The sequence below is a fragment of the Jaculus jaculus genome, chromosome 9, assembly GCF_020740685.1.
Source record: "Jaculus jaculus isolate mJacJac1 chromosome 9, mJacJac1.mat.Y.cur, whole genome shotgun sequence".
Taxonomy (NCBI): domain Eukaryota; kingdom Metazoa; phylum Chordata; class Mammalia; order Rodentia; family Dipodidae; genus Jaculus; species Jaculus jaculus.
Genome location: NC_059110.1, coordinates 115,882,451 through 115,907,463, shown reverse-complemented (window position 1 = coordinate 115,907,463; position 25,013 = coordinate 115,882,451). Strand labels below are relative to the sequence as shown.

The 25,013-nt window shown below is 50.7% G+C and overlaps 2 protein-coding genes across 7 annotated transcripts in view; one reads left to right on the top strand and one right to left on the bottom strand.

Moving 5' to 3' along the window:
• Plcd3 (phospholipase C delta 3) overlaps positions 1-13,632 on the bottom strand; it is a 31,326-nt gene extending 17,694 nt beyond the window's left edge. For all 5 annotated transcript variants that reach the window (XM_045158497.1, XM_004655320.2, XM_045158498.1 and 2 more), the window contains exon 1: positions 11,874-13,632. In XM_045158497.1, coding sequence (XP_045014432.1) covers positions 11,874-12,357 — 484 coding nt within the window. In that variant the 5' untranslated portion in view covers positions 12,358-13,632. The remainder of the gene's footprint in view (positions 1-11,873) is intronic.
• Positions 13,633-13,942: 310 nt separating this feature from the next.
• Positions 13,943-25,013, top strand: Acbd4 (acyl-CoA binding domain containing 4). 2 transcript variants are annotated; one of them, XM_045158499.1, is made up of 10 exons: positions 13,943-14,247; positions 14,407-14,525; positions 14,784-14,904; positions 14,977-15,061; positions 15,278-15,398; positions 15,649-15,735; positions 16,002-16,072; positions 16,153-16,228; positions 17,198-17,337; positions 24,536-25,013. In XM_045158499.1, exons 2-10 carry the CDS (start codon positions 14,444-14,446, stop codon positions 24,653-24,655), a joined length of 903 nt encoding a protein of 300 aa, XP_045014434.1. In that variant the 5' UTR covers positions 13,943-14,247; positions 14,407-14,443; the 3' UTR covers positions 24,656-25,013. The 2 variants fall into 2 exon arrangements, with proteins under 2 accessions (XP_045014434.1, XP_045014435.1); XM_045158500.1 differs by having other exon boundaries at positions 14,407-14,494; positions 24,536-25,012.

Genomic DNA, 25,013 nt, shown 5'->3' with positions numbered 1-25,013 from the left:
TTAAATTAAAATATTTAAAAAAAACAAGAAGAGGAAAACTGAGGGCAGAGGCCAGCATGGTGGTGCACGCCTTTAGTCCCAGCACTTGGGAGGCTGAGGTAGGAGGATAGCCATGAGTTCAAGGCCAACTTGGGGCTACAGAATGAGTTCCAGGACAAAATGGGCTACAGTGAGACCTCACCTTGGGAAAAAAAAGAAAAGAAAAGAAAAGAAAGGGAAACACAACATCAAATAGGGCAGAGAGCCAGAAGGGAGAATGAGCCACGTGCCCACCACACGTGACTAGATAAGTGAAATGTGGCACAGATGTGAGGGGATGCCACTCAGCCTTCGGGAAGGAAGCCTGCAGGGCCAAAGTGTTTCAGAAAAAAATGTGGCGGGGGGGGGGTCTGGGGAAATTGTTCAGTGGTTAAGGCACCTGCTTGCAAAACCTGATGGCCTGGTTCAATTCCCCAGTATCCACGTAAAGTCAGATGCACAAAGCGGCTCATGTTTCTGGCATTCTTTTTTAAAAATAATTTATTTATTTATTTATTTATTTATTTATTTATTTATTTGCAGAGAGAGAGAGAATGAGTGCACCAGGGCCTCCAGCCACTGCAAACAAACTCCAGATGCATACACCCCATTGTGCATCTGGCTTACATGGGTCCTAGGGAATCAAATCTGGGTCCTTTGGCTTTGCAGCAAGCACCTTAACCGCTAAGCAATCTCTCCAGGCCATATCTGCCTTTATGTAGGTACTGGGGAATCAAACCCAGGCCAGTAGGTTTTGCAGGCAAGTGCCTTAACTGCTGAACCATCTCTCCAGCCTTTTTTGTTTTCGAGGTAGGTTCTTACTCCAGCTCAGGCTAACCTGGAACTCAATAGTCCGAGGCTGGCCTTAAACTCAGAAAGATCCTTCTACCTCTGCCTCCTAAGTGCTGGGGTTAAAAGCATGGGCCACCATGCCCAGCTATTGTTTTTAAAAAAGGTGAAATCAGATACATGGACCTTGAAAATATAATGTTAGGTAAAAGAAGTCAGACCCCAAATGATAAATGTATGGTTCTACTCATTTGAGACAACCAGAATGGGCAAATTCACAGACAGGAAGTTAGTTATAGGAGGGAGGACTGGAGATAGATACTGTGAGGGGCTGTGAAAAAGTTTTGGAAATAGATGATGGTGATGGCTGCACAACAGAGTATAAGCGCCAGGGAACCAAGCACGCCTAAGTCACACACACATGTATATGTACTTTAATTAAAATTGTTATTATACACACACACACACACACACACACACACACACACACACACACTTTATCACAGTTGGAAAAAAAATAGTTGCAAGCAAAAAGCAAGAGGGAAGCCGGGCGTGGTGGCGCACGCCTTTAATCCCAGCACTCGGGAGGCAGAGGTAGAAGGACTGCCATGAGTTCGAGGCCACCCTGAGACTCCATAGTGAATTCCAGGTCAGCCTGGGCTGGAGTAAGACCCTACCTTGAAAAACCAAAAAAAAAAAAAAAAGCAAGAGGGAGAGAGAATGGGTGTGCCAGGGCCTCTGGCCACTGCAACTCCAGATGCATGTGTGGCTTTGTGTAAATGCCTTTATGTGGATCCTGGGGAATTGAACCCCGACCATCAGACCTTGCAAGTGCCTATAACTGCTGAGCCATCTAGCCAGCCCCATCACAAACTTTTGTTTTCTCTGTTTCCTTTTTTTTTTTTTTTTTGCACGTGTGCGTGTGTGTGTTTCCAGGTAGGGTCTCACTCTAGCCCAGAGCTGACCTGGAATTCACTATGTAGTCTCAGGGTGACCTCAAACTCATGGCAGTCCTTCTACCTTTGCCTCCCGAGTGCTGGGATTAAAGGAGTGCACCACCACGCCCGGCTTCTTCGTGTGTGTGTGTGTGTGTGTGTGTGTGTGTGTGTGTTTCAAGGTAGGATCTCACTCTAGCCCAGGCTGACCTGGAATTCACTATGGGTTCTCAGGGTGGCCTTGAACTCACGGCAATCCTCCTACCTCTGCCTCCCGAGTGCTGGGATTAAAGGTGTGGGCCACCATGCCTGGCTCATGTTTTCTTTTTTTAGATAGAGTGAGAGATAAAGAGAGAGAGAGAGAGAATTGGCACACCAAGGCCTCGGCTACTGCAATCGAACTCCAGATATTTGTGCCACCTACTGTGCTGTGCGACCTTGCACTTGCCTCACTGTGTGCATCTGGCTTATGTGGGATCTGGAGAGAGATACAACATGGGTCCTTAGCCTTCAGAGGAAAACACTTTAACTGCTAAGCCATCTCTCCAGCCCTGAAATAATTTTTTTAATTTAATTTTTTTATTTATTTACTGATGAGAGAGAGAGAATGGATGTTCCAGTGCTTCTAGCCACTGCAAACGAAACTCCAGATGCATGCATCACCATGTGCATCTGGCTTATGTGGGTTCTGGGGAATCAAATCTGGGTCCTTAGGCTTTGCAGGCAAGTGCCTTAACTGCTAAGCCATCTCTCCAGCCCTGAAATATTTTTTGAGCTCTCTATGTAGCCCAGGCTCGCTCCAAAGTAACTATACTACTGCCTCAGTCTCCCTAGTGCTGGGATTGCAGGTATGTGTGACTCTATCTGGCCCTGCTTTATCACAATTTTATTATTATTTTAATATTTTTACTTATTTATTTATTTATGACAGAGAAAGAGCCAGGGCCCCTTGCCACAGCAAATGAACAGCAGACACATATTCCACTTTGTGCTTCAGTCTTTATGTGGGTACTGGGGTATTAAACCCGAGCCAGCAGGCTTTACAAGCAAGTTCCTTGAACTGCTGAATCTCCCCAGCCCCAATTATTATTGTTACTATTATCATTATTTGAGGTAGGTCTTCCTCTAGCCCATCTGACCTGGAATTCACTATGTCGTCTCCAGGTAGCCTCAAACTCACAGCGATCCTCTAAGCTGTGCCTCCCGAGTGCTGCGATTAAACGCATGCACCACCACACCTGGCTCCCAATTATTGTTGTTGTTATTATTCGGAAACAGGTCTCATACATAACCCAAGCTGGCCTCTAGCTCACTACATATCCAAGTCTGGCCTTGTACTTCTGATCTTCTTACCTCCACCTCCCAAGTGCTGTGATTGCAGGTAGGTATCTACCACCACATTCAGTTTTCACTCTAGCCCAGGCTGACCTGGAATTCACTGTATAGTCTCAGGGTGGTCTCGAACTCATGGTGATTCTCCTACCTCTGCCTCCTGAGCGCTGGGATTAAAGGCCTGCGCCACCACCCCGGCTTTACACTTTTTTTTTCTCTCATTTGCTCATTTGTTGTTGCTTGAACTCAAACCAATCCTCCTGCCTCGGCTCCAAGTGCTATGATGACAGCATGTGCTATCACACCTAGCCAGGCTATATGCTGTACCTAGATGACTTTCATGGCACGTGAATTGAGATCTCCATAAAGCTGATAGAGAGACACAGCGCAGCTCCCGGAGCACCCCTGCTGCGGGGCAGGGAGGTGCCGGAGCTGGACTGAGTTGGGCACTGGGTGATCTAAACCCAAGCAGCTGTTATGGGAGAAGCGGAACACTCAGGCTAGCAGCTGGCCTCTCGGAGTATAAATGATGGGGAACCGTGACAGGGGAAGTAAGTGGGAACCCCAAGAGGAAGAGGCCCCCATGGGCTCCAGTGTGTCTATCCTCAGTCCCATGGTGTCCAGCTTGGTCTCTCTAGGCAGGAGTGAGGCCCAGCTGGAGCTCAGGCCATCCCTGAGCCCACTGCTTTGCCCAGCCCCAGAGGCATGGAGTGACGGGTGAGAAAGGGGCAGGTCCCGCATTCCTGAATGACCCCCCAACCGCGTCAGGGCAGTTTGGGGGATCGGGTTGGGACTTGTGGAGCTCCGTCTGCATGGCCAAGGTGGGAATCAGGAGACTACGTCATGCCAGACTTGCAAGGAGTTGCCAAATCCCAGCTTTTCTACAGACGGACCACTGAGACTTAGAGAAGGGGCGCTGTGAGGCTGGAAACAGCGCCGCGGGTACCCCAGGTGGGAACGTGAGAACCGGAGGCAGGCGCGGGAGGGGGTGGGGCGAAGGCACCGAGCCGTGCCGGGCGAGGGGCTGTCAAGTTCAGAGTCTGTAAGTGTGCAGAGGGCAGGGTGTGTAAGCAGGGTCTGGTCAACAGCCAAGGTGTGTGCAGGGTGGTGTATGCATAAGTGGGGTGGAGTGTGTGTGTATATCTGTGTTTGTCTAGGCATGTGGGCGAGCCATAGCTCCTGCCAAAGTGTTGGGGGGGGGCAGGAGGGGGTGGAGGGAACAGTGTTTCCTGGTGGTATGAAGTACTGGAGAGGACCCACAATAGCCCCCCAATCCCTTTCCCACCCTCATCCTTTAGCCTGCCCCAGCATCAAGGTACCAAGCATGCCCCCTTGTCCCGGATGGTGGCCACACAGGGGTTGGAGGGGGACAGTGAGCAGCATCAGAGTCCATAACGTCCCTGGTGAGAATCAAGAAAGACAGGAAAGGCAGGCGGGGCTTCTCCAGTGGCCCAAGGAGATGAGGGCGGGCACCTTCTGGGCTCAACAGGGTCAGAACCAGCACAAAGGGACCGGGGTGTGGAGAGGGGATGGGGGAAGGGGAACAGAGCTGCCCGCCCCTCCCCAGCACTCAGGCCAGACGCCTGTCAGGCAGGGCTGAAGGCACTTGAAGACCCCCTCCTGTCACCCTCAGCCCTGGTACCCTAACTCACCCTGCAGGAAGCATCCTGGATGGGTCATTGGGAAAGGAAAACCCCTTTGCCCAGAGGTGCTTGGTGGTGTGCACACCGCAGGGAGGGTAAGAACAGGATTGTGCCTACTCAGCCCTCTGCCCACTGTGAGGATTAGGGGTTTGAGGCGGAGCATCGGCCCACAGGCGCAGGCAGGGAACTGGGGAGATGAGGTTGCTGCACAAAACATAGGGTCCCCATTACATGTAAATTTATGAGGACTAACAAAAACTCCTGTAGAGCCAGTGCAGGCCTTTAATCCCAGTGCTGGGGAGACAGAGGTAGGAGGATTGCGGTGAGTTTGAGGCCATCCTGAGACTACATAGTGAATTCCAGGTCAGCCTGGGCTAGAGTCAGACCCTACCTGGGTGGGGGGAACTCTTGTAGAGAGCCAGGCAAGGTGGTTCAAGCCTTTAATCTCAGCACTGGTGGGGAGAGGGGTGGGAGCTAAGGGACAGGGGTAGGAGGACTGCTGTGAGTTTGAGCGCAGTCTAGGACTCTACAATGAGTTCCAGGTCAGCCTGGGCTAGAGGGAGACCCTGCCCTTAAAATCCAACAAACAGCCAGGGAAGGTGGTTCATGCCTTTCCCTTCTTTACTCAGGAGGCTGAGGTAGAAGGATCATCTTGAGTTTGAAGCCAGCCTGAGCTACAGAATGAGTTCTAAATCAACCTAGAGTGAGACCTTGCCTCAAAAAAACAAAAACAAGGGCTGGAGGGATGGCTTGGAGATTATGAAAATTTGTCTGCAAAGCCAAAGGACCCAGGTTCAATTCTCTAGAACCCATGTAAGCCAGATGCATAAGGTGGCAGTGGCTGGAGGCTCTGGTGTGCTTAGGTGTGTGCTCTCTCTTTATGTCTGTCAAATAAATACATAAAAATAAAACAAAAACAAAGCTAAACTTGGTGGCATACACCTTTAATCCCAGAATTTGGGAGGTCAAGGTAGGAGGATCATCACCATGAGTTCAAGGCCAGCCTGAGAGTACAATTCTAGGTAGGTTAGCCTGGACTAGAGTGAGACCCTACCTTGAAAAACCAAAAAAAAAAAAAAAAAAAAAAGCCAGGTATGGTGGTATACTCCTTTGATCTCAGCATTTCAACATTCAGGAGGCAGAGTTAGGAGGATTGCTGTGAGTTCAAGGCCAGCCTAAGACTACATTGTGAATTCCAAGTAGGTCAGCCTGGACTAGAGTGAGACCCTCTTCTAAAAAACAAAAACAAAAACAAACAAGAACAACAACAAAAAAGACAAGCCACGTGTGGTGGTGTACTCCTTTGATCCCATCATTCAATGAGGTAGAGGTAGGAGGATTGCTGTGAGTTCAAGGCCAGCCAGAAACTACAGTGAGTTTCAGGTCAGCCTGGGCTAGAGTGAGACCCTACCTCGAAAAATAAAAAACAAAAGCAGCCGGGCATGGTAGAGCACATGTTTAATCCCAGCACTTGGGAGGCAGTAAGAGAATTTTCTTGAGTTCAAGGCCACTCTGAGCTACATAGTGAATTCCAGGTCAGTCTGAGCTAGAGCAAGATCCTACCTAGGAAAACCAAAAATAAATAAATAAAAAGAAAAACAGAAACAAAACCAAAAAAAGAACAGATAAACACAGGGCTGGGGATACCATTCAGTGGTTAAAGTTCTTCATGCAAAGCCTCATGGGACAATCCAGAACCCACGTAAAGCCAGATGCACAAAGTGGCGCATGTGTCTGGAGTTTATTTGCAGTGACAATGGGCCCTGGCGTGCCCATTCTCTCTCTCAAATAAATGAATAAATAATTTTTTAAAAAAACCAAACAATCAGCTGGAGAGATGGCTTAGCAGCTGAGGTACTTGCCTATGAAGCCTAAGGACCTAGGTTTGATTCCCCAGAACCCACATAAACCACATGCACATGCATCTGGAGTGTTTGCAGTGGTTATAGGCCCTTGTGCACCTTCTCTTTCTCCCTCTCTAATAAAAAAAAAAAAAAAACTCATTGGGGGACTGGGCTGGCAAGATTGCTCAGTGGTTAAGGGACTTGCCTACAAAGTCTAACAACCTGTGTTCAATTCCTCAGTACCCCAGGAAAACCAGCTGCACAGCCGGGTGTGGTGGCGCATGCCTTTAATCCCAGAACTTGGGAGGCAGAGGTAGGAGGATCATCATGAGTTCAAGGCCACCCTGAGACTCCATAGTGAATTCCAGGTCAGCCTGGGCTAGAGCAAAACCCTACCATGAAAAACAAACAAAAACTTCAAACCACACTGAGCCTTGGAAAAAGGCAGAGACAAAACTCAGGCTTCCTGGGGCCTAGCACCTAAGGCCAACAGGCACACACACACAAAGGTATATATGTTAAACACACACATAATTGTGTCCCAATTATTCACTGTTCATCTGAAATTCAAACTTAACTGGACTTCCTGTATTTTATTTGGCAACCCAAGAAGGTACCTCTGGGGGCCTCCACAGCAGGGCCACCGTGGGAGAGAGGAAGCATAGGCCCTCCCCAGATGTTAGCTTTTCTTTCATTCCCTAGAATGGCCTAGATTCTGGGCCACACCACTGGGGTTCAAATCTCTTCGTTGCTTATGACTTTTTGTTTTTGAGACAGAGCCTCACCATATAACCCTTGCTGGCCTGGAACTCATTATGTAGACCAGGCTGGTGTTTCTGCTTCTCCAGGACTGGAATTCCAGGCATAGGTCACCACACCCAGCTTGCTTCTGGCCTTGAACCCTAGGCAAGTTATCAAAACCTCTCTGGGCCCAAGTTTCCTCATTGTAAAATGAGGCTTATGGTACCACCCACCTCATGTGATTGTGAGCATTTAGTGAGATGATACACACAGCACTTGGCATGACATCATACAGTTGCTAGTATCCATTAATTTTGGAAACAAAGAGTGTCACTGAAATCTGGGATGTGGAAGCAGGCAGCCACTACCCCCTAAAACTGCCTTGGAAGAGGGTTCACCCCTCCACCCTAGTCTCTTCCCCTGTCACAGAGGGGCCACCTGTCTCCAGGAGGTGTCTGAGAACTAAGCTGGATGAGATCTGAGGCAAGCTCAGAGGACAGCGATTTTCCTGGACACTCCAATTCCCAGTCAAGCTGGCCTCGCCCAGAGTTGCACAGATGGCTCCCACTGGGGGGGGGGGGTGCTCCCCAGCACCCCACCTTGGCCTAGTTCTCCCTAGGTCTTTTCCTCCCTTAGGCTCCTTTGAGCTTCTCCCTGCCCTAGTTCTTTGACCTGAAATAAAATCTGTTCTCTCTCTGCCTGAGCAGGGTGGTGAGGGTCATTAAGGTCAGCCTCTGATGGGAGTGGAAGCTACTTGGGTGGTAGTCCTAGACCTTAGCTCCTGTTGACCTTAGGTGCTAGGCCCCGGGAGGCCTGAGTTTTGTCTCTGCCTTTTGCCTGGGCTCAGCATGGCTTGAGGAAGGGGCATTCCTCCCTCGCGCAGTCACTCAACAAGAGATGATGGGACAATGGTGGAGGAGGCAGGGGTAAGGGATGGAGGTGACATTGTCATAGCCACATAGCACCTGACACTGTCACCCTGCCCAGAGTTCCCGTGCAGTCTTACTCAGCTGACATGTGCTGAGCTGGGTTCCATTATAATTATGAGTCTACAAGTCTGTCCACTATACTATGTGCCCTGAAGACGAGGCTCAACCTCATCCTTCCCTGTGGCCTTGGCCTCTGGCCTAGTGCCGTGGCGGCTGATGGGACTTAGCAAATGGATTTTTTTTTTTTTTTTGAGGGAGGGTCTTGCCCCAGCCCAGGCTGACCTAGAATTTATTATGTAGTCTCAGGCTGGCCTCAAACTCACAGTGATCCTCTTATCTCGGCCTCTGGAGCTTAGCAAATGGGCATGGAAGCCTCACCCTCAGCCTCCAGCAGCAACCATAACTCCACTAGGGGCCCACAGCCCAGGCTGTTTCTCCTGCTGCCCTTCAGCCCTGGCCTGCCATATAGTGGCAGGTCATCTTGCATGGCTAACCCTTCTCCCCAAACCCTGCTGCCACAGAATGGTGCCACCATTCACCAAAGACACCCTTCAGACCACATGTCAAGGAGTCATCCCCAGTCTACCTCGCAGGAGTTCTGAAATCTACTTCCTCTGAACCTCCCCAAGTCTGAGCCCCAGCACCTCTCTCCCAGCTGCTCTTTTCCACTCTCCTACTGGTCCCCCTTGTCTATTCTACCCCCACCCTTATAACTCACTGCCAAATATTTCCTGCCAGAGGTCTTTCTGGGGTCCCTAATGCCCCCCAGTCCAAACTCTACAGTGAGGGGCCCACCTGCCTTGCCCTTGTGCACCTTCAGCTCTGAGGTTCAGCAGCAAGGCCCTCTTGTTTATTTAGTTTATTTATTTATTTAGTTTTGATTTTTCAAGGTAGGATCTCCCTCTAGCTCAGGCTGACCTGGAATTCACTATGTAGTTTCAGGGTGGCCTCAAACTCATGGTGATTCTCCTACCTCTGCCTCCCAAGTTCTGGGATTAAAGGCATGTGCCACCATGCCTGGCTCTATTTATTTATTTTGAGGTAGGGTCTCACGACTAACCTGGAATTCATTATGTAGTCTCAGGTGGCCTCAAACTCATGGCGATCTTCCTACCTGTGCCTCCCAAGTGCTGAGATTAAAGATATGCACCACCATGCCCAACTTGTTTATTTTTTAATATTTTTATTTATCTATTTGTGAGAGACAGAAAGAGAGGGAGGGAGGGAGGGAGGGAGGGAGGAAGAGAGAGAGAGAGAGAGAGAGAGAGAGAGAGAGAGAGAGAGAGAGAGAGAAACAGAGAGGGATAAAGAGCCAGAGCCAGAGAGAGTATGGGTACACCAGTGTTTCCTTTCACTGCAAATAAACTCCAGACACATGTGCCACTTCGTGCATCTGGCTTTACATGGGTATTGGGGAATTGAACCCAGGTCATCAGACTTTGCAAGCAAGGGCCTCTAACCACTGTGCCTCTCTCCAGGCGACCCCCTCCCTTTTTTTTTTTTTTTTTGAGGTAGCATCTCACGCTAGCCCAGGCTGACCTGGAATTCACTATGTAGTCTCAGGGTGGCTTCCAACTCATGCAGATCCTCTGCCTCTGCCTCCAGAGTACTGGGATTAAAGGTGTGCACCACCATGCCTGGCTTTTTGTTTGTTTGCTTGCTTTTGTTTTTTTTTAAGGCAGGATCTAACTCCAAGCTGAGCTGAAACTCATTCTAGCCCCAGCTGGCCTCAAACTCACCTCAATCCTCCTACCCCAGCCTCCTGAGCACTGGGACTAAAGGCAAGAGCCACCACACCCACTCGTGATAGGGCCCTCTTTATCTTCCCAGCATCACACTTGGCCCCTCCTTTCCTTTCTAGTTCCCTGGGTCCTATACTCTGACCTCCTCAGCTCTCTAATGGCAGAACTGTATCTGTCTCGTTTGTTGCTTAGCTCCTGGGCTAAGCACACTACAGGCCCTTGATAAATGTTGACCTATTGCACAACTGAGTAGAGGGGAAATCAGAGATTTTGTCTCTGGCAACGTGCTCAGAACAGCGCCCATTCAGTTGGAATGGAGGGGCAGCTTTGAGCAGAAGGCAGATTGGCATTTGTGAACTGTGAATTCTGCCTTAAGTGCTAAGCCATCTCTCCAGTCTTTGAACTGTGATTCTGGCTCAAGATTGGTAATTCCAGCTCTGCCTTTTGATTGAATGGTCTCTGGGTCCCCAACTCCTGGATCCCCTGCACCTGACGGTGCCCGGCACAGAAAGGTAGCGAGACCCCAGGATATAGACCATCCCTGGCGGTAGTCAAGGCCCAGGCGAAACCACAGAGGAAGTGGGGAACGAGCAAGAGTGCTGCTTCCATGGTGAGCCTGACAATCAGTGCCAGGGAAGCTGAGGATACTCAACACCTACCAAAGCAGAGATCCAGAGGCTCCTGAGAGCTCATCACTGAAGTAGACTTAAAACACACCCACCAGGGAATTTTGTGGAAAAGGGAGCAGAAAGATTGTTAACTGTCACAGGTAGGGATGTCATGCCCAGAGGCACTGCGTCCCCCCAGTAACTGACTGCTGCTCCCAAAACGCATAGCCCACAACCTGAAGGGGAATACCAGCAACCCCACTAGGGAGCGCTCCCCCTTTCCCAGAATGGGGGCAGAAAGGAGGGAAAAGAGGGTACCCACACATAATGTATCCATACAAAGTATGTTCATAATAATAATAAGACTGTAGTTCGAATACTAGAGTTTATAAAATGCTCTCCCCTTCCCCTCCTATTCAAGTCCCTCACCTACCCTGTGAGTTCCACTCTGCCTGGACTGAGGGTGCTGGGTGCCCTAGACAAGTTCCTTGAAGTCTGAGTCAGTTTCCTCCTCTGTGAAATGGACACGATGCCACCTACCTCAGAAAGGTGAACAAGCTTGCTTGACATCACAGGTGCAAGCCACCCGCTGCCAGGATGACTGGAATTTTTGGAGGATTAGGGACTCCCTAACAGCCTGAGCTGGGAACTGGGTTGACAATGTTCCCACTGGTTACCCCCGTCCTGCCAGCGCTGACTTGCTGAGGGGACCTCACTCAGGGTTAGAGGGCTGGCTTGAATGGCCAGCCTTTTCTAGAGGCCACCTGCAAGCAGTTCATCTGTCCTCAAGGCCAAGAACCCAGATCCGGGGACAAGCCTCTTGGAGACCTGTCCCTCCGTCTGGCTCCTACTAGGGGTAAGCCAAAAGCCCAGGGGCTCTAGGGTTCCCACCGACCCCAGACCGGCGCTGATGGAGGGGGAGGGACCCCTCGAACTTTTATGACCCACTTCACTCTGCCCTCAGCCACCACATCCATGTCCCTTGCCCAAATTCGCACTCCAGCACGCCCCGCGGGCGCCTTCTAGTGATAATCAAAGGACACGCTGGCTGTCTAGCCCAGCCGGGGAATCTCTGGTGACCCCCCCACCCTTCTCCGCCCCGCGCTCCACTCCTCAACCGGCTACGATGGCGGTGGCGTTCCTGGCTACAACCGCCGGCCCTCCCACCCTCCCTCCCCCCGCAACCCCAACACAGCCAGAGAAGTCTGTAAGCCAGGGCACCCCGCTCCTCCCGGGGCTGTCCCTAGGGACAGTCAGCGCCCACCCGGCACCCACTCCTGCGCGTCACTGACCCATCTTCTTCAGCGCCCGCAGCCCAGGCCTCTTGGTGCCGCAGTCCGGCGGCTCGGGCGAGGATGGGAGCGCGAGGGGCGCCACGACCTGGGCTGACACCGAAGGCTCCTCGGGCAAGGGGCGGCACCTCCTCCAGAAACCGCATAGCATGTCTCGGTGGGGGCCGGATTCCGGCCCCGGGTCTGTGCGCGCGGGGACACCGCTCGCTGCGGGCCCCGGCTCCGTGCACGGTCCCGAGCGAAGAAACTTAGCGGCGCGGGATTCGGGAGTCCGGAGGAGAAGGAGGAGGAGGGAGAGAGGGAGAGAGGGAGGGACAAGGTGGAGGAGAGCGGGCGGGGCGAGGGCTGCGAGGGGGCGGGGCGAGGCGTCCCGAGGGACAACCCCCCCCCAATCCCCACGGGCCCTGAACGGTGTGTCCAGCCCATCTCCGCGTTTGTCCTCCCAGTCTGTTTCCCGTGGGCTCCTCGGATCTTCCACCGCCATGGTGGGGAAGGGAGATTGAATAGCCCAAATGGAGAATGCAGTCACGATCTTCTATCGCCTCCCCACCCGGGACTCTGATTCCACCTCCACCAGATGATGAGCTCTCACCAGAAGGAGGAGTCCCCACACCCAGGAGCTAGACAGGGGACAGGTCACGGGGAGGAGTTACGGCTAGCACTGGGCTAGAGGGAGGCTCCTCACGGTCCACGAGAGTCCCAAGGACCCGGGAGCAGAGCCGAGCACGGGGGTGGTGGGAGGCCCTGACAGCGACGTCATGGATTAACCTCCCGGCTCCCGGCCAGACGCCACCCTTTCAGTGGTGGATGACGTCGGAAAGCTGTCTGGTCTGGACAGTGAGGTGGCACTAAATTTGGAGTCCTGGAAGCTGGTTCCGGGGTTCGAATCACACCGCCCCCCCCCCCAGTCCTGGGGTCGCCGCCACACTCTGTGAAGGTGTGGGTGACTTGGGACCAGCGTCCAGCGTCTGCGCGCGGGTTCTGGCGGTCGAACGAGAGCTGACTAGTGAATGCGGAGGTTTGGGACGTCCCGGTGCTGGCTCGCAGCAGCAGCAGCAGCAGGTGACTTAGGTAGGGGCCAGAGACCCGGTTGCAAGCAGCTCCTGGGCGGAGACCCCCCCCCCCGCCCCGACACACACACACAGAAAGGCCACGTTCCTCAAAGGGACCTGGAATGGCCACCTACTTGTCCCGCTGGACCCTATTCTCAGATGTCCACGTCTTAGGGGTTGGGAAGTTAGCTTGCTTAGCAAGTCCCTGGATCCGATTCCCAGCACCGAAAACAAACAAACAAAAGATATTCACATTCCAAAAATCCTGCATATTAGGTTGAGTCCTCGCACCATCTCTGCGAGTCTGAATTTTCCTTTGGGCTTGTTTGTTTGTTTGGAGGTAGTCTCACTCTGTAGCCCAGGTTGTCCTGAACTATGTAGACCAGGCTGGCGTTGAACTCACGATGATCCAGGCCTGCCTCATCCTCCCGAGGGCTGGGATTTTAGGCGTGAGCCACCACACCGGGGCTCTGTCGCTGTGCTTTCTGAGCCTCCGATTCCTTCCCCCACGAAAACCCTTCCCGGTTGTTCTTCTGGCTGACTCTTTGACATTTTCCAAAACTCGGCTTCTCGTGTCCCTCCTACAGAACCAACAGCCCGGCCTCAGGGTGTGGCTCTAGGTTTTTGCCAGCGCCTGAGGATTGCATGCAAGGATTGTAGGCAAGACTGAAGGGTTGAGAGCCTTGCATGGGCAGAGCCAGCGTCGGGCGCCCAGCCCTAGTTGTGAGCGTCCACCAGGGGGCGCTCGGGCCTCGCGGCCACGCACTATGGCCACGCGGAGGCGCTGCAGCCCGCCTCTGGCTGTCGGCGGCCGGGGAATGAGACCGATAACTTAGCCCCTCCCTGTCTGGGAGAGGCACCGTGAAACGATTTGCATAATCTTGAAAGGGCCCTTCTGAGTGGTTAGGGCATAGAAGCCGAATGTAAAACGGGGCCTCTCATTGGTTCAGTCCCTCCCCTCGTTGTGCGTCTCTCCTCCCCCTTCCGCCCCCCCCCCCCCCCCCCCCGTCCCCGCCACACTGAACCCGGAGGTCAGTCGGAAGGTGCTGGCTAGTGGTGAGAGTGGACCCAGGTGTCCGGACAGTGGGCTCGGTGGGCTGAGGGCCGGGCCAGGGCACGGGGCGGCCCGGATTCGGGAAGCTCTTCGCCCCGCCCTGCCTCCTCCTCCCTTGCCGATTCGCCTATTCAGGAATTGGAACTATGCATCACGAGAGGCGCGTCTGGGGTCGTATCTGGCTCTGAGACCCTTGCCACCTGCCTCTCTGCCCACCCACGGCCACCCGGGGTTCTCCCGTCACTCCTGCCCCACTCAGCCTGCTGAGGTAGGAGAAGGAACCTCCCTCAGCAGTAACTTCTGGCCTCCTGGGCTATAATACCTCAGGTCTCAGGGTTCAGTTTGCCCCTCTGGGAAATGGACCCGTGGCCTACAGTGCCACTGTGGACCAGGAGGCTTGGCCACCCCTGAATTCTTGTTCTTACAGAGTCGCTCCAAAGTAGAGCCCCAGGGCTCCAAGCAGCATGGGTACGGAAAAGGAAGAGCCGGATTGCCACAAACAGTTCCAGGCAGCAGTAAGCGTCATTCAGAACCTTCCTAAGAATGGTGAGACTGTCGGGATGTGCATTTGGGGGTTCAGGACAGCTGGGTTCTGACTCCGAGGAGGAACTGGGCCTGATCCCTTCTGTGCTAGCTCACAAATTCCTACCTGGGCTGTAATGGGAGCCCTCTGCCTCCTGTCTAAGATGCCCCTGGCAGGACCTATCACCACCACTACCTTTTCAAGGTGCTTGTCCCTCACCATCTCCTTCCTCGCGGAGCGCGGGCTGATGTGGTGCCCTCTGCTTCTCAACTCTCTGCCAGGCTCTTACCGTCCCTCCTACGAAGAGATGCTGCGATTCTACAGTTACTACAAACAGGCTACTATGGGGCCCTGCCTGGTGCCCCGACCTGGGTTCTGGGATCCCATCGGACGATACAAGTGGTGAGCGCCCCACCCACAGGGGAGAAGAGCCTCAACTATCAGCCAGCCTTCTCACAGCCCTCTGCCTCCCAGGGACGCCTGGAACAGCCTGGGCAAGATGAGCAGGGAGGAGGCCATGTCTGCCTACATCAACGAGATGAAGCTGGTGGCGCAGAAGGTAGGGAGGGCTGTGCGTCTTTGTCCCCAAGCGGCCTGCCAGTCTCTCTTCCAGTGGTGACCTCCTATCCTATTGCCCCCAACTCTACCTTGCGCTCCAGGCTGCTGTCTGGCGGAAGTGTATGACAAGACAGGAGCGGGAGGGGGGGGGCAGTCTCAAGGGTAATGGGAGAAGTGGAGGGGCCAGCTCTGTCCCATTAAACCTCCTCCTGAACAGGTCATCGACACAGTGCCCCTGGGTGAGGTGGCAGAGGATATGTTTGGTTACTTCGAACCCCTGTACCAGGTGATCCCTGACATGCCAAGGCCTCCGGAAACCTTCTTGAGGAGGGCTACAGGTCAGATCCCCAGAGTGGGAGCCCTGTAAGTAGAGAGCCAAGTGCCTTAGGTCTAAGCTGGATGGATGCCCAATTTATGGGGAGTTGGGGACGGAGGGCTTCAGGTGATATCCCTATAAGGACCCTAGTTAGTGCCTCTGATAGGGTGGTTGTCAGCCAGTAGTATCCATGATTAATAGGGGCAAGGGACTGGATCTCACTAGAAGGTTCAGGCTCTTCCTTGCCTCACCTCTGGGTGCTGTCTTGACAGGCTGGAACAAACAGGTGTCAAATAGAGATGACGGAGTCGTCCCTGAGCCTCTCTGCCTTCCCAGGGAGCCAGCGCCCCTAAGTCCAGGTTAGTGCCTGGCTAGGTGGGATGGAAGGTCAGACTCAGGCTTGTGAGGGGCACGTACACAACGGGAGGAGAAGCTGGATGCCGCGTTGCACGCTGTGTCTCATGGCTAGGGACACTGCTGTGGGACCTCCCCGCTACTCACCTGGGACCCGTCATTATTACCATGGCAAAAGCTATAGGTCTCCTGAGCAGGGGGTGCTTCTCAGCAAGGATCCTGGCCCCACCGTAATTGCCCCTAGGAATAGCCCTTCTTCCTACCTCCGCAGAATCCCAGCCACCCAGAGACCTGGACCTGGAGGTCTTCTGTGACTCCCTGGAGCAGCTGGATCCCGAGCTGGTGAGACCACTCCCTTGTTCCCCTCCCTCAAACCCCACTTGGCTCATCCCCACCCTGAGACCTGGGACTCATCTCATCAGGTTCGGGCAGAGCAGAAGGGTGCAGCTGGAGGGGAACCTGACACCAGAAGCAGCCCTGAGCCTCCCAGCGAGAAAGGTGAGCCCCCCCACAACCTGTCACCCTTTCACCCTGCCTGTGGTCCTGGGGAAGCCACAGGCCTCCCTTGGCTGTCCTCTAAGACAAAGGTAAAAGTCCGGCATGGGTACTAGAGAGCAGCCACTGTCTCTAGAAGGACTGCCTGATAGCCAGACACCTCCTTGGGTGGACAAAGTCCCTGTCCCAGCTCCTGTTGTGCGGTCCCTAGAGTCTGCACCCTCCCAGGTCCAGGTGCTCGGTGAGGGAAGCTCCCTGTCACAGCTGCATGACCTTGGACATTGTTTTTCCCTCTCTTTCTCTCTTTTCCTACCCCCTCCTTTTAAAAAAAAATTATTTATTTGACAAAGAGGGGGAGAGAGAGAGAGAATGGGTGTGCCGGGGCCTCCAGTCACTGCAAATGAACTCCAGACGCAGGAGCCCCCTTGTGCATCTAGCTAATGTGGGCCCTGGGGAATCGAACCTGGGTCCTTTGGCCTTGCAGGCAAATACCTTCACCGCTAAGCCACCCCTCCAGCCCTCTCTCCCTCTTTTTTTTTTTTTTTTTTTTTTTTTGTGATTCTCAGAGGAAGACATTCTCTTCCTTCTCTTCCTCTGTCCTTTCCACTTCTAGAACTTCCTGTATGCCAGGTACCAAAAGGGGCACTTTCATAGTCATTTATTCCTCTGAACAAACATTCCTGTGAGAGATGCCATCTTCCTCTAATTTTCAAATTACAAAACAAGGTTTAAAGTTAATGATTTGCCCAGAGTCACATTGCTAATCAGAGGCAGTTCTGGGATTCAACCCCCAGCACACCCCCACCTTGGCAAGCCATTTACTCAACCCTGTGAATGGCCCTTGCAAAAGCCACACTTGGGACGGCAGTCAAGCACGATTGTACACTGCCCTGAATCTGCTGCAGCCTGCGCCCGCTTGCTCATAGTTGAATTGTTTCCCGAGTCCCTTCTCTGTGTCTCTATGCTTTACAGAGGGGTCAGAGGACAGCCCAATGGGACCACCAGAGTTGGACAGATGGCTGGTGGGGACAGTTCGGGCGCTGCAGGAAAGCATGCGGGATGTCCAGAGGAGACTACAGAGTCTGGAGAGCAAGCCCCAGCCCCTTGAGCAGGTGAGTACTTCCCTCACTTCAAGGTTGGCAACATTGCCACAGTTCTAAGAGTTTCTACACTGGGCTTCTCATCCAGTCATTTTTTTTTTTTTTCAAGGTAGGTCTAGCTCAGGCTAACCTGGAATTCACTAGTCTCAGGGTGGCCTCAAACTCACAGGGATTCTCTTACCTCTGCCTCCCAAGTGCCAGGATTAAAGGTGTGCACCACTACACTGGCTAGCTTTTTTTTTTTTTAGATTTTTTTTTTTTTTTTTTAAGATAGAGGGAAAGAGAGAACTGGTGTGCCAGGGCCTCAGCCACTGAACTAGAACTCCAGGCACTTGCGCCGCCTAGTGGGAATGTGTGACCTTGCACTTGCCTCACCTTTGTGTGTCTGGTTTACCTGGGATCTGGAGAGATGAACAGGGATGGATCCTTAAGCTTTGCAGATAAGTGCCTTAACTGCTAAGCCATCTCTCCAGCCCTGCTGTAGCTTTTGTTGTGGACAGAGAAGCCGTCATGAGAGGTGTTTGGAAGTGTGCACCAAGGAGAGGACTCTTCTCTGCTCACTGATCTCTGCCCAAGACTGCTACACCAAACAGGAGGTGGAAGGGCCACACGATGTCTGTTCTTTGTTTGTTTTTTCTTTTTATTATTATTATTTTTCTTTCCAGAGGTACAGTCTCATTCTAGCTCAGGCTGACCTGGAATTCACTTAAGTAGTCTCAGGGTGGCCTTGAACTCACAGTGATCCTCCTATCTTTGCCTCCCAAATGCTGGGATTAAAGGCATGCACCACTGTTCCTGGCCAGTGTTTGTTCTGTGTATTGGAGCTGGGGTCCTTGTCACTCCTCAGCCAGATTCATTCCTATATTTTGTTGTTGTTTTTCAAGGTAGGGTGTCACTCTCACCCAGGCTGACCTGGAATTCACTAGGTACTCTCAGGCTGGCCTCAAATTCACAGCTATCCCCCTACCTCAGCCTCTCGAGTGCTGGGATTAAAGGCATGAACCACCATACCTGGCTCCTGGGATTATAGACATAAGCCAGCATACCCCCATTCTGAGTGTACTTTTTTTCTTTATTTAAATTAATTTTATTTTTTATTAACAACTTCCATGATTGTAAACAATATCCCATGGTAATGCCCTCCCTCCCCACTTTCCCCTTTGAAACTCCACTCTCCATTATATCCCCTCCCCATCTCAATCAGTCTCTATTTATTTATTTACTTATTTATTTATTTTTGGTTTGTTATTTATTTATTTATTTGAGAGCAACAGACAGAGAAAGAGGCAGAGAGAGAGAGAGAATGGGCACGCCACGGCTTCCAGGCATTGCAGATGAATTCTAGATGTGTGCACCCCCTTGTGCATCTGGCTAACGTGGGTCCTGGGGAATCAAGCCTCGAATGGGGGTCCTTAGGCTTCACAGGCAAGCACTTAACCACTAAGCCATCTCTCCAGCCCTGGTTTGGTTTTTTGAGGCAGGGTCTCACTGTAGCCCAGGCTGACCTCTCTTGTTTTTCTTTTAATTTTTTTTTTTAATATTTTTGTTCATTTTTATTTATTTATTTGAGAGCAACAGACAGAGAGAGAAAGAGGCAGAGAGATAGAGAGAGAGAGAGGATGGGCGCGCCAGGGCCTCCAACCACTGCAAATGAACTCTAGACGCATGTGCCCCTTGTGCATCTGGCCAACGTGGGTCCCGGGGAACTGAGCCTCAAACCGGGGTCCTTAGGCTTCACAGGCAAGCGCTTAACCGCTAAGCCATCTCTCCAGCCCTTAATTTTTTTTTGTTATTTTTATTTATTTGAGAGTGACAGACAGAGACAGAAAGAGGGAGATAGAAAGAATGGGTTCATCAGGGCCTCCAGCCACTGCAAACAAACTCCAGACACGTGCACCCTCCTGTGCATCTGGCTAACGTGGGTCCTGGGGAATTGAGCCTCAAACTGGGGTTCTTAGGCTTCATAGGCAAGCACTTAACCACTAAGCCATCTCTCCAGCCACCGACCCCCCCCCCGTATCTCTTTTATTTTGGTGTCATCATTATCTTTTCCTCCTATTCTGATGGGCTTGTGTAGGTAGTATCAGGCACTTTGAGGTCATGGATATCCAGACCATTTTGGGTCTGGAAGAGCACATTGTAAGGAGTCCTACCCTTCCTTTGGCTCTTACATTCTTTCTGCTCTGAGTGGTCTTTTTTTTTTTTCTCCCTTGTTTCTCCAAGGCAGGGTCTTGCTCTAGTGACCTGGAATTCAGTATCTAGTCTCAGGTGGCCTCGAACTCACAGTGATCCTCCTACCTCTGCCTCCTCAGTGCTGGGATTAAAGGTGTGCGCCACCACCACATCTGGCTTTTCTTTCTTTCTCTTTTTCTTTTTCTTTTTCAGTGTTCTGTTCTTGAGTAGCCTATAGTGGCTGAAGCAGGAGTGGGCTGAGTTGCTCTATTTGGGGATCTCTGGGGTGACCCCTAACACACTGAGTATGGTGGAGCCATGGTAACAAGAATTTCAACACTGCTACCCCTCCCCCAGAGGCATTCTTTTTCTTTTCTATTTTACCCTTTACCAATTTGAAATGCTGAGAATACTTTATTGTATTACTCATTTATTTTTATGTTTGTTTTTTTTTTAACCAGTCTGAAACATTGAGGACTTTTTTTCTTGCAGGGATTGTACATAGGGCCTCACACAAACTAAGCAAGTACTTCACTACTGAGCTACATCCCCAGCCCTCTTAAAAATTGTTTTTATTGTTTTGAGACAAGGTGTCCAGGCTAACCATGAACTGTGTGATCTTTCTGATGCAGCTTCCTAAGTATCTGAGATTGGGCTGGGGATGTAGGAGGCACAAGGCCCTGGGTTCAGTCCCCAGCACCATCAAAAGGAGAAGAAAAAAAAAAGTAATATAGTATTTGCTAAGTAACTGGGATCACAGTTATCAGGTATGTCATCAGGCCTGGTTGAAATGTTAATATATTTGGTGTGTTTTTTTGTTTTATTTTTTTAAGGCACTTTTAAGGTCTCACTTTAGCCTTGAAACTCACTCTAGCGCAGGCTGGCCTTAAACTCTTGGCAATCCTCCTACCTTAGCCTCCTGAGTGCTGGGACTAAAGGCATGAGCCACCATTTCTGACTTAAATGCAAAGTGAAGATTTTAAAGTAGATTTTTATAGTACATCCATAATCCCAGCACCCTAAAGGCAGAGATAGGAGACATCTCAAAAGTTCAAGGCCAGCCAGGTGTGGTGGTGCACACCTTTAATCCCAGCACTTGGGAGGTAGCGGTAGGAGGATCACCATGAGTTCGAGACCACCCTGAGACTCCATAGTGAATTCCAGGTCAGCCTGGGCTAGAGTGAGACCCAACCTTGAAAAAAAAAAAGTTCAAGGCCAGCCAGGGCTACATAGTAAGAACCTATCACAAAAAGCCCCAACCAAACAAAAATAAGGAGGTAGATAGGTAAAATGAACACCCTAATATTCTACCCTGAAATGTGTTTTTAAAATTATTTTTAATTATTGACAATTTCCACAATTATAGAGAATAAACGATGGTAATTCGCCCTTTCACTTTCTCCTTCACAACTCCACTCCCCATCATATCCCCTCCCCCTCTCAGGCAGTCTTTTTATTTTAATGTCATCATGTTTTCATCATATTATGATGGTTTGGGGTAGGCAGTGCCAGGCACTGTGAAGTCATGGATATCCAGGTCATTTTGTGTCTGGAAGAATGCATTGTAAGCAGTCCTGCCCTTCCTTTAGCTCTTAAATTCTTTCTGCCACTTCTTCCACAGTGGACCCTGAGCCTTGGAAGGTGTGATAGAGATGTTTCAGTGCTGAGCACTCATCTGTCACTTCTCAGCACTATCGTGCCTTTTGATTAATCCCAGATGTCACCGCCAGCTGAAAAGAGAAGCTTCTTCAACCAAGAGTGAGAGTAGCATTAATATTTGGGCATGAACATTAAGAGAAGTGCTTACTAGGCAGTTTGATGAGCATAATATGTGTATTTAGCAAGATACCAGCAGGTGTTACATCCCTAGGACTCATGACTTCTCCTGTCATAGGTTTTCAGTACCAGGCATGTATTCCCTCCTGTGGAGCAGCCTTCTAGTACAATTAGACAGGGGTTGGTTTCCCCATAACAGATATGCCACCATTGTACCCATTGGCTCATTTGGCCTGGATGGCCAAACTTAAGGCTTACTAATAAAAAAATGTTTTTATACACACACACATACACAGAGAGACAGGCTGCAGTGTCCACTGTTGTTTGAATTTTTTTTTTTTTTTTTTTGAGGTAGAGTCTCATTCTAGCCCAGGCTGACTTGGAATTCATTATGTACTCTCAGGGTGGACTTGAACTCATGGCAATCCTCTTACCTCTGCCACCTGATTTTTTTGTTTGTTTTTTAACTCTATTTATTATTTATTTATTTGTAAGTAGAGGGAAAGAATAGGTGTACCAGGGCCTCTGGCCACTGCAAATGGACTCCAGATGCATGCGCCACTTTGTGCATCTGGATTTACATGGGTACTGGGGAGTCAAACCTGGGTCCTTAGGCTTTTGGAGGCAAGTACCTTAACCATTAAGCTAGCACTGCAGCCCTGAAATGTGTTTTGTTATACACAATTAATTCTTTAATATTCTCAAATACCCACATTCAGATTTTCCCAGTTGTCTTGAAACTGCCTTTTCCAGCTGCTATTTGTATAGTCTAGGGCCATACTCTGCCATTGGTTTCTCTGTCCTTCAAGACTCTTCTGTTATTGCTACCATTATTGTTGTAGCTGTTGTTGCTGTGTTACGCTTGAGCTACATATCCAGCCTGTTTTTTTAAACCTTAGACCAGTTCTTTCTCTTGTTATTTATTAAGCAGGCTGGACCAGAGTCTTGTAGAATGGTCCATCTTTTGGGTCTGATCATATCTGATTTCTGTGAAATGAATGGATGCTATAAGAACTGGATGAGTATCCAGTTAAGCATTCTGGACAAGATTGCATTAGAGGCCAGGAGTGGTGGCTCATACCTGTAATCCCACCACTTGGGAGGCTGAGGCAGGACAGTTGCTGTGAATTCCAGGCCAGCCTGAGCTACAAAGTAAGACCCTGTCTCAGAATAAATACAAACCTCCTCCCACCAAGAAAAAGATCACATCAGTGATGCTCTTCACACCAAATGACACTAGGAGAACATGTAGCATCTAGCTGTCCACCTCTAGGGCTCCAGCTTGAACTGTTGGTATGGGTGCAGGGGTGACCATCTGATTCAACACTGTAAGGTCAAGTGGAGGCCAGGGAATACCCAGCTCCTTACCAATCCCGAATGCCAAACAGTTTTTGACAATTGACAATCTTTGCTTGGACACTATTTATTTAATGATTGGGGAAAAAAAACAATATTATTGATTTTTAAAGCCTGTTGTGCATGTAAAGTATATTAGCTGACTTTTTTTTTTTTTTTTTTTTTTTTTTTTTTTTTTTTTTTTTGAGGTAGGGGGCCAGGCTGACCTGGAATTCACTATGTACTCTCAGGATGGCCTCAAATTCATGACCGTTTTCCTACCTCTGCCTCCCAAGTGCTGGGATTAAAGGCATGTTCCTCCACACCTGGCTGTTAGGTTTTCCTGAAATATATTTGTTTAGTTGTTTATAGAAAAGGCAGGATAAGTGCTTCTTTTTTTTATTTTAAATTTAGTTTATTTACAAGCAAGGGACAGAGAGAGAGAGAGAGCAAAAGAGAGGGAATGGGGGCACCAAGTCCCCTAGCCACTGCATAAAAACTCCAGATACATGCACCACTTTGTGCATCTGGCTTTGCATGGGTACTGGGAGATTGAACCAGATTCTTAGACTTTGCAAGCAAGTAAGCAAGTGCCTTAATCACTGAGCAATCTCTCCAGCCCCCTCTTTTTTTAATTTTAAATTTTATTTATTTGAGAGTGACAGAGAAAGAGGCAGAGAGACAGACAGAATGGGCTCCAGCCACTGCAAACGAACTCCAGATACATGAACCACCTTGTGCATCTGGCTTACGTGGGTACTGGGGAGTCGAGCCTTGAACCAGGGTCCTTCGGCTTCACAAGCAACTGCTTAACTGCTAATCCATCTCTCCAGCCCCCCTTTTTTTTTTGAGGTAGGGTCTCACTCTAGCCCAGGCTGACCTGCAATTCACTATGTAGTCTCAGGGTGGCCTCAAACTCACAGCAGTCCTCTTACCTCTGCTTCTTGAGTGCTGGGGTTAAAGGTGTGTGCCACCACACCCAGCTCTAATTATCTATTTTTAAAGTAAGGAGTTGATTTGAAAGCCTCCCTAATAGTGCAGTTTCTGGTTTTGAGCATCATGTTGGACTCCTGAATTTTTAAAATTTTATTTGAGAGAGAGAATGGGCATGCCAGGGCCTCCAGGCCCTGCAAAGGAACTCCAGAAGCATGTGCATCTGGCTTACGTGGGTCCAGGAGAGTCAAACCTGGGTCCTTAAGTTTCACAGGCAAGCACTTTAACTGCTAAGCCATTTCTCCAGCCTGGAATCCTGAACTTTAAAGATTCAATGTTTAAATCATCTGTAATAATTATTCTTTGTATTCATGACTTGTTAGAAAATATATCTGAGAGAGGGAGAAAGCAGAGAAAGAGAGAGAGAGATAGAAGGGGGGAGAGAGGGTGTTGGGGGGGGCATACCAAGGCCTCCTGCTAATGCAAATGAACTCTAGCCACTTTATGCATCTGGCTTTATGAGGGTACTGCAAATCAAACCTGTCAGGCTTTGCAAGAAAGTGCTTTTAGCCACTGAGCCATCCCAACTTTGGGCAGTAAAGACACCTTCAAGCTAGGTCCCATGTTCTTAGGACCCGACCTCTTTTACCTTTAGGGGCTCCCTTGCTTTCTAGTACAAAATGTCCCACATTCCGATTTCCCTACTGTAGTCCTGGCTCCTCCAATAAGAGGACGATACTTAGAAACTAACATCTAAGTACCCAGAGACCTCCTGTGAAATGTGTGTCATGTGTTTTACAATATAAAGTCTTTTGTCCTACCAACATGATCCATGCTGTGTGGCCCAAAGGAGCCAGCGGCTCCCCTCCAGTCCCTCTTTTCCCCTGGGCCTGGACTCTGTGGGAGTGTGTTAGGGCTCTTCCCAAGCCCTGAGTTCAGAAGCGGGGTACCGCCCTGGGCCTGGGCTGACCCCTGACTTCCTCCCTCTTGGCAGAAGTCGCCCCGGGCTCGCTCTTGGCCCCTCCGGCTCTCCGCTCCCACGCTGTTCTTCTTTCTCCTGTGGCCCTTCGTCGTCCAGTGGCTCTTGCGACAGTTTCGGAGGCAGAAGAGGTGACTCCACGAAGGGGATCTCTCTAGCAACCGAAGCGGCTATGAGCTCCTGTCCCTGCTGTGCCCTGAGCCTTCCTGACACTCATCTTCGTGCACTGGCGACCCCTCCCATAACGGAGGCCCCACAGGACCCCACCCTTCCAGCACTCTGGCAAACGCTCCAGTCCCCAGGCTGCCCCGGTTGGCTTGGCTGTGGCCGCAGTGCACATCCTGGCTTTGGGCTTGGCCGAGAGCTGGGCGGGGGGTGCCGGGTCTCACCCAGCCAGTCCCGCCCTCGGGGTCACTTGACTCTCCTCCCGACGGGGCTGCTGCCCAGGAGCTCAGCTCTGGGGCAAGCCGGGGCTCGGGCCTGGGAGGCTGCG

Excerpts from the sequence above, each read along its gene's own strand:
- Acbd4 (XM_045158499.1), top strand. The coding sequence starts at position 14,444 with ATGGGTACGGAAAAGGAAGAGCCGGATTGCCACAAACAGTTCCAGGCA. Across the intron at positions 14,526-14,783 it reads TCAGAACCTTCCTAAGAATG|GCTCTTACCGTCCCTCCTAC; the intron begins GTGAGACTGTCG and ends ACTCTCTGCCAG. Across the intron at positions 15,736-16,001 it reads GCCAGCGCCCCTAAGTCCAG|AATCCCAGCCACCCAGAGAC; the intron begins GTTAGTGCCTGG and ends CTACCTCCGCAG.